This window comes from Schistocerca cancellata, chromosome 3, assembly GCF_023864275.1.
Source record: "Schistocerca cancellata isolate TAMUIC-IGC-003103 chromosome 3, iqSchCanc2.1, whole genome shotgun sequence".
NCBI lineage: Eukaryota > Metazoa > Arthropoda > Insecta > Orthoptera > Acrididae > Schistocerca > Schistocerca cancellata.
Window position 1 is genome coordinate 150,529,477 of NC_064628.1, and position 16,028 is coordinate 150,545,504.

The following is a 16,028-nucleotide window of genomic DNA, read 5'->3' on the forward strand; positions in this document are numbered from 1 at the left end:
TGCGTCCTCGCGATGTGGGTGAGAGCCGCTTACTCCCCACACCGGATCTTCTTCTGCAAGAACTTAGAAGCAACTGAGGAATGACAGAAAGTGATGAAGCACATTTTATTTTGTACCCTTGTATGTCAATAAAATCATGAATGCACAGATACAGCAGTTTTAATGTTGGTACATTGACATGTTTCATTGTTTGTGCTATTTGTTATAGCAAAACATTGGATAGGTTATCATAACAATGTTAAAGAAATAAAAGTTCTATTTATGAAAGTTTGAAGAAATGTATGTTGTAATGCCACAGTAATGAATGCAGCACATTCATAATTTTCTCTCATCATTGATTCTTACTGTGTAAGATCAGAATAGTGAATTGTTTTCTAGATGCTCCATCGAATGCACCCAGATTCTTTTGTAAGAATGGGTTTGTTTTGTACGAGGGTTGAATGAAAAGTAATGCCTCCACATTCGTTAACTGGATTTGGATGTCAATATTTTAATAAATAAAATGCAGAAATAATCCTTAGAATGTGATCTTTAATTACCAATATTCACTTTTCTACATAATCACTGGCCAATTGGATAAATTTCTGCCAACAATGAACAAGCTTCCTGAAGCTGTCACGGAAGAAGTCGACACTCTGTTTCTGCAACCAAGGTCTCACAGTTCTCTCAATGTCTTCATCAGAAGCCTGATGATGTCCCCGCAGATCATCTTTCATTATCAGGAACAGATGTAAGTCAGATGGTGCTAAATCTGGACTGTATGGAGAGTGCCGTACGGTGCTGAGATTCAGTCTCTGAAGTTCTGCCATGGTGGCACATGAAGTGTGTGGTTTGGCATTGTCATGCTGCAGGGAAACATTTCCCTTTTCCTTTCGGATCCTTTTTAGCCATTGTTTCAGAGTTTGCAGTGTTGTGATGTAACACTCTGAATTTATTGTTGTTCCACGATTGATGAAATCGTAACACCATCTGCATCCCAGAACACTGTGACCATGATTTTTCCAGCTGAGGGTTGCGTATAGAATTTATTTTTCTGGGATGAGTCTTTGTGTCGAGATTCCATAGACTGATGTTCTGTCTTCAGGTCGTAATGGTGTATCCACATTTCGCCTCCTATCACAATTGAATGGAGAAAGGTGTCGCCTTCATTTTCGTAACGTGAGAGGAGTTCCTGGCAAATTTCAAGTCTGTGCACTTTCATTTCAGAAGTCAGCATCTGAGGTACCCATCATGCATAATGTGAACTACATGTTCATGTGAAATGCCGATTGTGCTTCAATTTCTCTCTGAGTGATACGACAATTGTCCTGAATCAAACAGCATCCGAGGTACCCATTGTGCATAGATCTTCCGATAGCTAAGCATAGCAATAATGTGACCCCCACGTTCATGTGAAATGCCGATTGTGCTTCAGTTTCTCTGTGAGTGATACGACAGTTGTTCTGAATCAATCTGTCAACATTTTGTGTGTGAAACTTGCTGGTTGCTGTCACAGGATGTCCAATCCTTTGTTTGTCACACAGGTCAGATGTTCCCGCCTCAACATCTTTCGTTCTTTGATGAATCTCCTTTGGTGTGACACCATCTGATGCCAAGAATTCAATGCCTGCACATTGCTTAAATCGCGTTGACTGACCGTCTGCACAGGGTTCCATACTTTACACTGTAACAACACAGCCATTCAGTGCTAAGGCTTCCTGCCAACTGGAGCTGTAGAGAAGAGGCTACGGAACAAGCCAGGCTCTGTGGAATACCATTGCTGCCAACTGTTGAAGAGTTACGAAGGTGGAGGCAATACTTTTCAGTCAACCCTCATACATTGATTAAATGCTCTGACAGCGTATCTTACATGTGATTTCAATCACATAATCTGTTGTTATTTACATCTTTTTTATGTGTAGAAATGTGACTTGTAACACAATGCATATGCTCAGGGAATTAGCCAGAGAGAAGTTTTAAAATGTATCATGAGAGTTTGGTATGGCTGCAGAGGCCAAGGCAAGAGCTATTAGTGAGGGGGCTTTCGATGTGGGCTTCTTATATCGACACAGGACTGCCCAACAGTGCACAATTGGAGGGTTTTTCCCAAATAGTAGGCAGTGAACAGCAGACCTCCAGCCTGGTCCAGAGTGCATATCTGCTACAATAGTGGCTTTTGCTACAGTATGAAAGACAGCTATGTTGAAATTCTTCATAATTCTATAATAATTTGAACATCTTCCACTGGTGGACAGCAACTGAAAGCAGTGTGGCAGTTCTCAGCTCTAGGCATATGTGACCATGTAAAGTGTACCTCAGTTATCAACTATTTATGAATGATAATTAATAGTTATGTTGGCCTTTATTAAAAGCTTTGTAACTTAAAAAAATTAAATGATCTGTGAAATTTAATACCATCATTTGTGTGTGTATATTGATGCCTCAACACTTCTACTTTTTGGTAAGGAAACAAAAGATCCTTGAAGGAGAAACATGCGTTGGAACCAGAGAAACAGAGTAACTGAAGCAACATTTTCTACCTACTCTGTGTCAGAATGTAGGTACATTCAAATGTTTTATGTTAGTTGAAGACAATTATCAGAGCAAGAAGTACATTGCTTGCATGAACTCGTGTTTCAAACCAGCTAGACCTGTTTATTGCACATCATATCCAAAAGATGCGACACATCCACCCATTATACTCCATTAAAGTTCTTTCATGGGTATTTCCTACATTGCCAGGGCTATATGTGGAAACAGTCAACTCTGCTGTAACATTCATGCAACCTTTTGTGCAGACATGACCACCAATCAGCTGTCCATCTGAATGAATACTAACTGCCAAACTGTGGCCAAGGACAAAGTTGCCTAGTGGCAGAATATGCTGCTGATCACAATATGCTCAACCTGAATGATTGTTGCATCACAACCTGTGCCATCTGAATCATTCCTCCCAATAACAGATTTTCTGAATTATGTAGATGGCTATTATATTTACAACACATCCTTCAATCTTATAATTCTCTTGGCCTCAATCTCCACTTGCCCCTGTCCCATATTCACCTCCATCCCTGTCTTAATCCTGCTTATGACTTTAATCCATTAATCTACGGTCACATTTTCCTCTCCTTAATCTCCCTCTTTCATTGTTGCATCCCACTCCACTCTTCTGAGCCCACTCCTTTGATTTATTGTGTGCCACATAAAACTTCACCTGTCTGTACCAGGATGATATCAGCAGTGTTGCATTGCCTGCAGTACGTCTTGTTCCCTCTTTGCTACTTTCTCCCAGCTGTCCACCACACTTTCCCTCCAGACCATCATTCCCCGCTACGTCTCACTGCTCCTCTCATCCACTTCACCCCTTACAACCTCTCACCCCAGTGTGGGGGCAGGACCAAGACAAAGTAGCTGTGTATGTGTGTTTTATAATAATTAGCTCTGAAGCAGGACATTGTCTGAAAGCTCAGCAATATTTCAAGTCCAGTTTGTATGTCTCTTCACCACCGTTTTCCTTAACTGCACAGTGAGTATAGTGGTTGTATTTACTCATTCCATTACACACAGAGGTTACAAAAGTCATGGGATAGCGATATGCACATCTACAGAAGGCGGTAGTATTGAATAACGAGGTATAAAAGGGCAGGGCATTGGAGGAGCTGTCGTTTGTACTCAGGTGATTCATGTGAAAAGATTTCTGATGTAATTATGGCCCCATGGTGGGAATTAACAGACTTTGAATGTAGAACAGTAGTTCAAGCTAGAAGCATGGGACGTTTTGTTTTGGAAATTGTTAGGGAATTCAACACTAGCTATCCGCAGTATCTAGAATGTGCTGCGAATACCAAATTTCAGGCATTACCTCTCACAACAAACAATGCATTGTTGACGGCCTTCGCTTAACAACCAAGAGCAACGGCGTTTGCATAGAGTTGTCAGTGCCAACACACAAGTAATACAGTGTGAAATAACTGTAGAAATCAATGTGAAATGTACGGCAAAGATATCAGTTAGGACAGTGCAGTGAAAGTTGTTGTTAATGCGCTGGGTCAGCAGACACCTGATACAAATGCCTTTTCTGACAGCACAATATCATGTGCAGTGCCTCTCCTGGGCTAGTGACCATATCGGTTGGACCCTAAGATGACTGGAAAAATGTGACTTGGTTGGATCAGTCCTAATTTCAGTTGTTAAGAGCTGATGGTAGGATTTGAGTGTGATGCAGGTCTCATAAAGCGCTGGACCTCAGTTGTCAACAAGGCAATGTGCTAGCTGTGGTGGCTTCATAATGGCATGGGCTGTGTTTACGTTCTGGTCCTCTGATCCAAATGAACAATTGACTGGAAATGGCTGTGTTCTGCTACTTGGGGACCATATGCAGCCATTCATGAACTTCATGTTCCCCAACAACAATGGAATTTTTATGGGTGACAGTGTGCTATGTTACGGGCCCAAAATTGTTCACAATTGGTTTGAAGATCATTCTGGATAATTCAAGCAAATGTTTTAGCCGTCCAGATCACCAGACATGAATCCCATCAAACATTTATGGGACATAATCGAGAGATTAGTTTGTGTGGAAAATCGTGCACCAGCAACACTTTCATAATAATGGATGGCTGAGGCAGCATGGCTCAGTGTTTCTGCATGAGACTAGTGACTTGTTGAGTACATGACACATCAAGTTGCTGCACTATGCCAGGCAAAAGGAGGTACGACACTTTATTAGGGAGTATGTAATTTTTTTTTGTCACGTCAGTGTATGCCAGCAGAGTGTCAGAGAGAAAGACTTGTAGTTTTTACTGAGCCAGGTAGTCTCACATTTTACAAAAAAACAATAATACACCTATGACATGGAAACCTTTCCCTGTGGATACATTGTTTTAAGAAATTTTGGGAGATTTGCTAGATATCAGTAACATGCTGCAACAATATTTTGGCGCAGAGGCTAAAGATCATCTTTGGTTGTATACTGGTGGTGGAATACTGAACTGTGTAAGACCCAGCTGACACATGTGTGGTATGCTTATGAGTCATTGCACATAAGTTACTTGAAGGGATGGACTTCTGATGCAAATTCTTTAGGCATACTTTTTGATTTCATTCCTTAAAAACACAAAAGAACATCAGATAGGTCAAGTACAAAGTTTCCCCATTGATAGTATTCCTCATAGTGTCCAGCTGGAAACCACTGTCCGAATTGAAGTCCTCAGATAATCATATTTCCACTGTTTCCTTAATGATGGGATCCCAAATGTTCATAGTGTGGGTGCCAGTTTTTGTTGTAACACACATACTGCTCACAGAGAAAGTAATTTGTCTCATATGTTTCTTCAAACCATATGCATGTGTTTTATGCACTTCATGTTGTTGTACAGAAATAGATTAAATTCCCAGTATAACTTTGTAAGCCTGTTGACATTAAGCACTTTGTGTATATAATTGCATTTTCTTGCATCTGATTGAATAGTAGTTGTTAAGTGAACAATTTTATGATCATTTTATTCTTTCATTGCAGTACCGGACATGAGTGTTAATGGAAAATTATCAGCAGTACATGCTGCAGTAGATTTGGCTCAGTACAAATTGATTCGTGGTCTTCTCACTTACAATATTGGAGAAAATGTAGAGGACCTTCTGGTTTATTACTCAAGCAGTCCTGATGCATCAAGATCATACTCCCTGGTAAAAACAATTCTTAATAAAGTAATGAAATATTTAATGCTAATTATCTCATGTAAAATGTCAGAATCTAAATAGAAAATAATTATTTACACATTTCTAACAATTGTTATGAAGATATATGTCAGGTTTATAGTGGACTTTTATTGATAAATGTCTTGAGAAATAACATATAAATTGTCAAATAAAGTAGGTATTTTCCAAGAAATAAGTGTTGCTAGTGGCATGGTATTCCAAGTGCTGTGATGGCAAGACTTTCAACAAGTGGAGGGGGGGGGGGGGGGGAGGGGGGGGAGGTTGACATGTGAGAGCGTGTTGTGAATCATGACATGAAATTAACAGTGGAAAAACAAGAAATGTGACAAAGAACTGTGAAAAATAATTAGATTAAAGCTGACGCTGATACAGACATTTACACTGTTGTCTTTAATTGGAATGATATGATCCTTGCATATATTTTAGGGGGTAGTCTTAATGCTGTTGCTTTGTGGAAATCCCAAGGTTATCATCTAAAGGAGAGTAAGACAAAACCTGGCAAAATCCAAATTAGTTCCATCCTAATGAAAGATAACTGAGTATTTTAATCTGTCCAGTGACAGCCATTTTGGCATAATACAGGGTGATTCAAAAAGAATACCACAACTTTAAAAATGTGTATTTAATGAAAGAAACATAATATAACCTTGTGTTATACATCATTACAAAGAGTATTTAAAAAGGTTTTTTTTTCACTCAAAAACAAGTTCAGAGATGTTCAATATGGCCCCCTCCAGACACCTGAGCAATATCAACCCGATACTCCAACTCGTTCCACACTCTTTGTAGAATATCAGGCATAACAGTTTGGATAGCTGCTGTTATTTCTCGTTTCAAATCATCAATGGTGGCTGGGAGAGGTGGCCGAAACACCATATCCTTAACATACCCCCATAAGAAAAAATCGCAGGGGGTAAGATCAGGGCTTCTTGGAGGCCAGTGATGAAGTGCTCTGTCACGGGCTGCCTGGTGGCCGATCCATCACCTCGGGTAGTTGACGTTCAGGTAGTGCTTGAACCAATTTCAGACGATAAGGTTTCATAACTAACCTTTTTCGTAGGACTCTCCATACAGTTGATTGTGGAATTTGCAGCTCTCTGCTAGCTCTGCGAGTCGATTTTCCTGGGCTGCGAACAAATGCTTGCTGGATGCGTGCTACATTTTCATCACTCGTTCTCGGCCGTCCAGAACTTTTCCCTTTGCACATACACCCATTCTCTGTAAACTGTTTATACCAACGTTTAATACACCACCTATCAGGAGGTTTAACACCATACTTCGTTCAAAATGCACGCTGAACAACTGTCGTCGATTCACTTCTGCCGTACTCAATAACACAAAAAGCTTTCTGTTGAGCGGTCGCCATCTTAGCATCAACTGACGCTGACGCCTAGTCAACAGTGCCTCAAGCGAACAAATGTACAACTAAATGAAACTTTATAGCTCCCTTAATTCGCCGACAGATAGTGCTTAGCTCTGCCTTTTGTCATTGCAGAGTTTTAAATTCGTAAAGTTGTGGTATTCTTTTTGAATCACCCTGTATTATCATTCAGACAACTTTTTGTGTACTCTATAGCAACCAAACTATTGGAATGCCACTGCTGTAGTGTTCCAGCTTTTCATTGGTGATTATCATAATTTACTGTAAAATGTTTTGGTATTGAGGTGTGCTGATTATAGCTTATTTATCTTTGAGTTAAAGAGCTCTTCTGCTTTTATATTTACGTTAAAGCTTAAGCATGCTTGACATTAAGCGATTGTTTGGGCAGATACTCCAGTCTACATTGGTCAAGTCATCACTATAGTATAGAACAGAAGTTTATTGTCTCATAATCTACAATTTCAAGCCATTGACTTAATGTACTGGAAATTCATCAAAACACAGAAACTAGTTTACAATTTTCCTTATAATTTCAGTAATATACAGTACTGAATAATTAATTAAGTAAGCAATTAATAATTTTGTTCAAAAGTAACAAACTTTTAAAAATTAACAGCCCTAAATACTTGCTCTCTCCTGCTCAAAATTTCAGGTTGTCATTTATGAATTCTTCTATTGAATAGTAAAAGTTCTGCATTAGTTACTCGTATAAGGATTTTTTTCAGTGTTTCTAAATTTATGTTGAGCAATTCTCCTCTTTTCACTTTGCTATTAATTTTTATAACCATATAATGTGGAGTTCGAGCATAAAGTTTTAAACGGTGGATGGGCAACGTAAAATTATTTTCATTTCTGGTATTGAAAATGATTTGCTATAAATAAATCAGGGTTACTGTGTACAAAGATAATCAGTTCATGTATGTATAGTGAGGGAGCACTTAATATATATAAATTTTTTAGAAGTAGTTGACGTGATTTTCTTTGCCCCACATTGTACATACTTTTAATGATGGTTTTCTGAAGTTTAAGTATTTGACACATATTTGATTATTTTAGGACACTCCTCAGAGACATTCACTGGACTGATGTTTACAGTGCTCATGGCATGAATGAAAAATATAACACTTTGCTAATAAGTGCTTACCTTATTCGAACACTGTTTTCCCCCAAAACTTACAAAGGTTAGAGCAAAGTCTACTCCAGGAATAGGGGTATCTTGTAAAACAAAAAGAAAACTGTATCTGTCAATCTGAAACAGTTCTGATGTTGATGCTATAGCACATTACAAGAAATACTGCAAAATATTAAAGACTGTAATATGGACATCAAAGCAAATATATTACAAGGAAAAGATAGTCATATCAGATTACAAAATAAAGACAATATGGGATATAGTGAAAGAGGAGACCAGTAGAACCAGACATGAAGAGGAACAAATAGCATTAAGAGTAAATGATACATTGGTGACAGATGTGTATAGTGTTGTAGAACTTTTTAACGAACATTTTATAACTGTTACTGAAAAGATGGGGTTATCAGATTCAGTAGAGGCTGCTATGGAATACCTCAGACCAGACATTTCAAGTAACTTCCATAATATGAATTTGAACCTCACTACCCCAGCAGAAATAATGTCCATCATAAAATCTTTAAAATCAAAAACATCTAGTGGGTAGAATGAAATATCAACAACGTTAAATAAAGAATGTGATTCTGAGCTAAGTAACATATTAATCTATCTGTGTAACCAGTTGTTTATCAGTGGAATATTTCCTGAATGGTTGAAATATGTTGAAGTTAATCCACTGTTTAAGAAGGGAGATAAAGAAATAGCATCAAATTTCCATCCAATTTCACTGTTGCCAGCATTCTCAAAAATTTTAGAAAAAGTCATGTACAGTCAGCTTTATAACCATCTTATCTCAAATAACATACTGTCAAAGTCACAGTTTGGATTTTTAAAGGGTTCTGATATTGAGAAGGCTATCTACACTTACAGTGAAAATGTGCTTAATTCATTAGACAAAAAAATTGCAGGCAACTGGTATATTTTGTGATCTGTCAAAGGTATTTGACTGTGTAAATCACAATATCCTTTTAAATAAATTAGAATATTATAGTGTAACAGGAAATGCTGCAAAATGGTTCAAATCTTATATCTCTGGCAGGAAACAAAGGGTCTTATTAGGAAAGAAACATGTATCAAGCTATCAGGCATCATCCAACTGGGAACTAATTACATGTGGGGTCCCACAAGGTTTCATTTTGGGGCCCTTACTTTTTCTTGTGTGTATCAATGACCTTCCATCAGTAACATTACCAGATGCCAAGTTCATTTTGTTTGCCGATGATACAAACATTGCAATAAATAGCAAATCAAGTGTAGTCTTAGAAAGATCAGCTAATAAAATATTTGTGTACTTTAATCACTGGTTCCAAGCATTGGTATGTTGATAGAGACACAAACAAACACAAACACACACACACAAAATTCAAGCTTTCACAACCCACGGTTGCTTCATCAGGAAAGAGGGAAGGAGAGGGAAAGAGGAAAGGATGTGGGTTTTAAGGGAGAGGGTAAGGAGTCATTCCAATCCCGGGAGCGGAAAGACTTACCTTAGGGGGAAAAAAGGACAGGTATACACTCGCACGCGCACACACACACACACACACACACACACACACACACACACACACATATATCCATCCACACATATACAGACACAAGCAGACATATGTAAAGGCAAAGAGTTTGGGCTTTTACATACTCTTTTGCCTTTACACATGTCTGCTTGTGTCTATATATGTGAGGATGGATATATGTGTGTGTGTGTGTGTGCGCGTGAGTGTATACCTGTCCTTTTTTCCCCCTAAGGTAAGTCTTTCCGCTCCCGGGATTGGAATGACTCCTTACCATCTCCCTTAAAACCCACATCCTTTTCTCTTTCCCTCCCCTTCCCTCTTTCCTGATGAAGCAACCGTGGGTTGCAAAAGCTTGAATTTTGTGTGTGTCTTTGTGTTTGTTAGTGTCTCTATCAACATACCAACGCTTTCGTTTGGTAAGTTACATCATCTTTGTTTTTAGATATATTTTTCCCACGTCGAATGTCTCCCTCTATTATATTCATATATATAAGTACAATATAACTTATGCACAATTTCAGTGCAGTAATGTGTTCATTGTAGATAAATATTATAGTAGTTCTATTACATGTTTATTAACTTATAAATAAATAAAAAACTTTTTTATTTTAATTCAGTGCATTAGTATTTGTAAAATGACTCTTTCATATAGTGTTCATTAAAAAATGACGATCATTCCATTTGGGACCTGTAGAATGGTTCATTAGCTTATTTGTTTGAGTTGTAAATATTTGTCATGTATTGTTGTTTTTCTGACATGTTCTACATCCTGGAGGACCTCCTCACTACGGATAAATTGGAATGAAAGTAAATCTAATCTAATCTATGATTTGAGTTACCCCTAAATACAATTCTATACTTTATTACTGACTCAAAGTAGCTGTGTTATACTACTTTTCTTATGCCCATACTAGTAGCATTGTACAATATCCTCATTGCAAATGCTAGGCTATTTAAAGCTTCCTGCAAATCCTGGTTTCTGTGACTGACCTGAATATCATTTAATTTTGCTTGTTTTGTTTTAAACTGCATTACCGAGTCTTTTCCATTTTTAATTTTAACCCATTTAAATCAAACTGGGCATCTAATTTTTCTAAAGCTTTTAATACAGTTTGTGGAATTTGATCAGTACTGTTACTTTCAATGATTATAGAAGAGTCATCTGCAAATAAAACTGAGTGACACTCAATATTAAGTGACAGATCATTTATGTAAAACAGAATGGGACCTAAGATAGAACCTTGGGGTACCCCTTGTGAAATGTTTCTCCATTTTGAAGTGCAAGTCCCTCTCTCTGATGATACAACCACTCTTTGTCTTTGGTTGATTATATAGGACTTAAACCATTCTAAATCCATGTCCCTAATTCCATACTTTTCCAGTTTTCAGAGTTGCAAGAAGTGATTTGCACTAACAGAGGCCTTTGATAGGTCACAAAAAATTCCTGTGGCATGCAGTGAGTTGTCTAGAGACAAGCTAATTTTATCAACGAAATGATTTATAGCCGATACTGTGGTTTTGCCTTTTTGAACTCCATACTGGTTTTTTGAGATTATTTTAAATTTTTCTGTGAAATTTTGAATTTGTATGGTGACGACTTTTTCAAATATTCTCAATAGTGATGGAATAAGAGAGACTGGCGATAGTTTCCCACATGTTATTTTGTCCCTTTTTTGAATAGTGGCTTAACTACTGTGTTCTTCAGTGTGTCTGGAAAATAACCTTCTTGAAGGGACTGGTTAACTATTGTAGTTAGTGGATGCAAAGTTATTTTAGAGGCTGTTTTAACAAATTTGTTGGTATTCCATTCCATCCTGCTGATGTTTTACTTTTTAGTGATAGTGTCACATTTTCTACGTCTTTTACAGTAGTTTTGGTAAATTTACTGAAAAATTCATCATCAAATCGCTCACTGTTAAAGAAAATTACCATGTTTTGGGCAATCTTCTACATTGATGATTGATTTGTTTCCATTTATAAAGAATTAATTAAATAATTCAGAAATTTGATCAGTATTTGCTATAGTTTTACCCTCTATCTTGATTTCAGAAATATCATGGCCTCTACCTGTGGCACCTATTTTAGCTTTGACCAGTGACCATAATGCCTTTGATTTGTTTTCACTATTCAGTATAAATCTATTGTCTGCCAGTTCTTTGGCTGCCTTTACATCTTTTTTGAAAATAATTTTGTAATTTTTTACATAGATAACAAAACCAGGACTTTTGTTATGTTTTAGTTCCCTATGTAGCCATCTTTTTCTTGCACTAGAGATTTTATTGCTTCAGTAATCCATTTTACTTTATTGTCAAGAGGACAATGTGTAAACCCTTCAGTGACTACCGTAGTAGAATATTATTGAAGGTATGTCCACAAAACAAAAAGAAATTGTGGTCATATGTAAAGACTGTTAGTGGCACCAGGGTTTGCATTCAAAGCCTCACCATTATCTTTGCAACTGAAATTGAGGGTAGCAAAGCAAAAGAAGAATTGCTGATCTTCATGTTCAAATGTCCATGGGTATTTACCCAATTTAATTCTTGCACCAGTGTAAAGACAAGTGATATAGTTGTTGAGAAATAACTGCAGTAGTTATAACTGAATAAAGCTGTAGTTCCCTATTGAATTCTGATCAGATTCTGTACTGAATTTGAACCGAATTTGCACCTTTTTTACCATAATTTATTGTAGATACCTTGAACAGAAAACCATGCCCAGTCGTTGGAAGAAAGGACAGCTCATACCTTTGTATGAGAAGGATAGTAGATGTGTTCCACAAAACTACCATCCAATATCCTTGACATCCATTTATTGTATAACAGTCTGAGCTCAAACATTATGAGTAGGCACCTAAAAAATTCACAATCAGTACAAATGTGAATATAAATGTGAATTCTGCCCCAAATTGTGAATATGCCAAATAATTGCAATTTCATAGTGACTTGTATCCAGATGAACTATCGAAGGACGTTTGAAATAGCTTTATTTTCTGCATTTAAATATAGAAAATTTAACCAGTTTTTGGTTACTGCTATTGCCCAATTTGGCAATAGAATGTACGTAAGAACATGTTTGCAAAATAGATAGCACACCTAGGAATGAATGCAACAGTACGTCAGTGCGCGTAAGCTATGCTCCGGTGCAACAAGACTGAGTAGGTTGAACAGCCCTTCTAACATACACACTGTGTAAGGCAGTTTAGGACTCTGCCATGAGACCTAGCATCTTAGAACAATGAAATATGTACATTTGTTTGCTATGTTGTTTGTTTGGTATTATATGAACACTGTAACATGGCAGTTTCAGGCAGCAGGTGTTTTGATCTAATGTGGTTTAAGGCACTGGTAGAGGTTGAGCCTGAACTGCCTCATTTATGATGCTACCAACCTTAGCAAGCAATGACACAGGAGCCATTATCAAATACTAATTTCGACAAAAATAGTTGCTAAATTTTCAAGTCCCTGGTAGTGAAGCACGTATCTTGAACAGAATCACTTGCTCCCTGACAACTAGCATGGATTCCAAAAACACCAGTCACATGAAGCTCATGGTGTCTTGAAAGCCATGAATGAAGCGGTCACTTAAATGCTTTATTTCTCAATTTCTGAAAAGCATTTGACTAAGCACCACATCTATACTTATTAGGGGAAGTTTTATTGTGTGGGATATTAAGTGAAATTTGTAACTGGATCTAGGATTTCTTGGTAGGGAGTACACAACGTGTTAACTTGGATGGAGACCCATTGAGAGGTACAGAAGTAACTAAGGTGTGCCCCATGGGAGTGTGTTGGGACCTTTGCTGTTCATGTTGTTATTAACTGCCTTGCAGTCAGTATTAATAGTAACCTCAGCATCTTCAAATCTGAAGCAGTAATATGTTATGAGGTAGTATCTTTGCTGTTCATGTTGTTAATTAACTGCCTTGCAGTCAGTATTAATAGTAACCTCAACATCTTCAAATCTGAAGCAGTAATATGTTATGAGGTAGTATTTGAAAAAAAGGCCAATAAAATGTTCATTCTGATCTTAATAAAATTTCAAAATGGTGTATAGATTGGGAATGCGCTTTAAATGGTCATAAATGTAAAATTGTGCACTGTATGAAACAAAAAAAGCATACTATCGTATGACTACAGTATCAATAAGTCACAACTGGAATCTGTGAACTCATACAAATAGTTGACTGTAACAGTTTGTTAGGTAATGAAATGGAACAGTAGCACTGCTGCAGTCATAGGAAAATGCAGAAACAGACTTCCTTTCATAGGAAAAATACTAGCAAAACACAATCAGTTTACAAAGGAGACTTCTTACAAAGCACTCATGCCACTTGCCCTAGAATATTGCAGAAATGTGTGATCTGTTACCAGACTGCATCTGTTCTGAACTGCTGGAGATTGTGGTCATTGTGTGTGTGTGTGTGTGTGTGTGTGTGTGTGTGTGTGTGTGTGTGTGTGTGTGTGTGTGTGTGTGTGTGTCCTTTTCTGAAGAAGACTTTTGCTGAAATCTAATCTGTAAGTATTTTCGCTGTGCCTGTTTGCAAGTTACTATATCATCTTTATGGCAAATATATATAATTTCTTTATTCTCGACTCTTTCATACAGTAACACAGTAAATTATGTGCAGAACTATTGGCAAAACAACCCTAACTGTCCAACAATGTTGCAAACAATGCTGTAATCATTTTGCATCTTATATATCTCATTTCAGTTTGTATACATATAGTATTATATGTAATGGGGTTTTATAGGATCACTCCCTAGCTTTCTTTGTTACACAATACACAATGTGTGCTGTTTTAAAGTAATATTCTGACTGAAAGGATATTCTAAGTAACTTTCTAAGAAAAAAAAATAAAATAATGCAAATACCACCTACAGATTAAATGTGAAGTCAGAAAATTGAAAAATGTCCTTTTTTTAAAGGAAGGAGACAGAACTCTGCTTTCTATTCTGTTGGAGCTGGAGAATGTAACTCTTCAACTGCAAAGGCAACAGGGCATTCCTTTAGCTGGAATAAATTTCATTAAGTCTAGATTACTGCTGGAACTGATGAATGATGGCTCACAAGACATTGACCTTGCATCTCAGGAGATACTGCTTATTGACACACGTTTCCAAGGTAAGATTGGTGACCTTAATTCTTATATATTGTCTTTTTGAAGTGTTTTAAACTACTTTGTCACACCGAGGATAGCTAGTTCTAAGTTACCAATGTTGACAGTTGTTATTGATTTCAATTCTGGAGTATTTATTTCACCTTCTTTTGTGAAAGAATTTTGGAAAATCATATTTAGTAATTCTGCAGTTGTGGTGCTGTCATAAATAACATCGCCATTGTTATTGTGCAGTGAAGGTATTGATTGTGTCTTGCCACTGGTGTACTTCACATATGACCAGAATGTTTTTCAGTTTTCTGCCAAGTTTCAGGACAGAGTTTCATTGTGGAAACTACTAAAAGCATCTCACATTGAAGTTTGTGCTAAATTTTCAGCTTTTGTAAAACTTCACCAGTCTTGGGGCTTTTGCGTTCTTTTAAATTTGGCACCCCCTTGGATAGCTTCCTGCAATGCCTCATCTTTACAGACGCCCGTAATCTCATCAGGAGATTTTAGTAGTATGCTTCTCTGATGGTCTGCCCCCCTTACAGGCATAAGCTGACAATCTGTTAGCATCGCACCATGGCAGTCTCCAAACATTCGGCATCATCATGCCTGATAGTAGTTGGGCCTTTACTGGTACTGGTAGTGGTGAATGCATGTTTCCACTGCTTGCTTTGCTCCTTTGTCAGGAGGTCATAGTACATAATATGAGCTGCTGTCCAAAATTTTTGGAACTGGTGCTGCCATCTGTTAAAAACCTTACCTTTGATCTAATGGTCACCATCACCCTCGAAGTAATTCCCATCTGCATGTACACACTGGTCCCAGCATTTCTGCCACTGGTCAAACATTTTCTGGAAGTCGTGTTGTTTGAGGGTGTTTATCACTGCCAGCGATGCTTCTTGAATCCTCTCTAGTGTCGAACCGACGGCCTTTCAACTTGAGTTTCAGTTTTGGAATAGCATGAACCCGCAAGGTGCCAAATCTGCCATGTATGGTGGGTGGGGTACAACTGCCATGTTGTTTTTTGCCAGAAAGATCTTGGTGAGCAAGGACATGTGCCAGAGCGCGTTGTGATGCAGCAGCCGGTTCCCTTGACGCCAAAGTTTGGGCCGTCCTTGCCACACGTTTTCACGAAGCCGTCGCAAAATGTCACAGTAGTACGTGGAATTCACTGTTTGGTTGCACAGTTCCTTTGGCATCAT

General features: G+C 37.7%; 1 protein-coding gene across 1 annotated transcript in view; it reads left to right on the forward strand.

Annotated features, from left to right (window-relative positions):
• Positions 1-16,028, forward strand: part of LOC126174771 (intermembrane lipid transfer protein VPS13D) — a 531,199-nt gene that overhangs the window by 270,456 nt on the left and 244,715 nt on the right. The window contains 2 exon segments of the mRNA XM_049921112.1: positions 5,498-5,664; positions 14,648-14,843. Of these exon segments, the coding sequence (XP_049777069.1) occupies positions 5,498-5,664; positions 14,648-14,843 (363 nt within the window).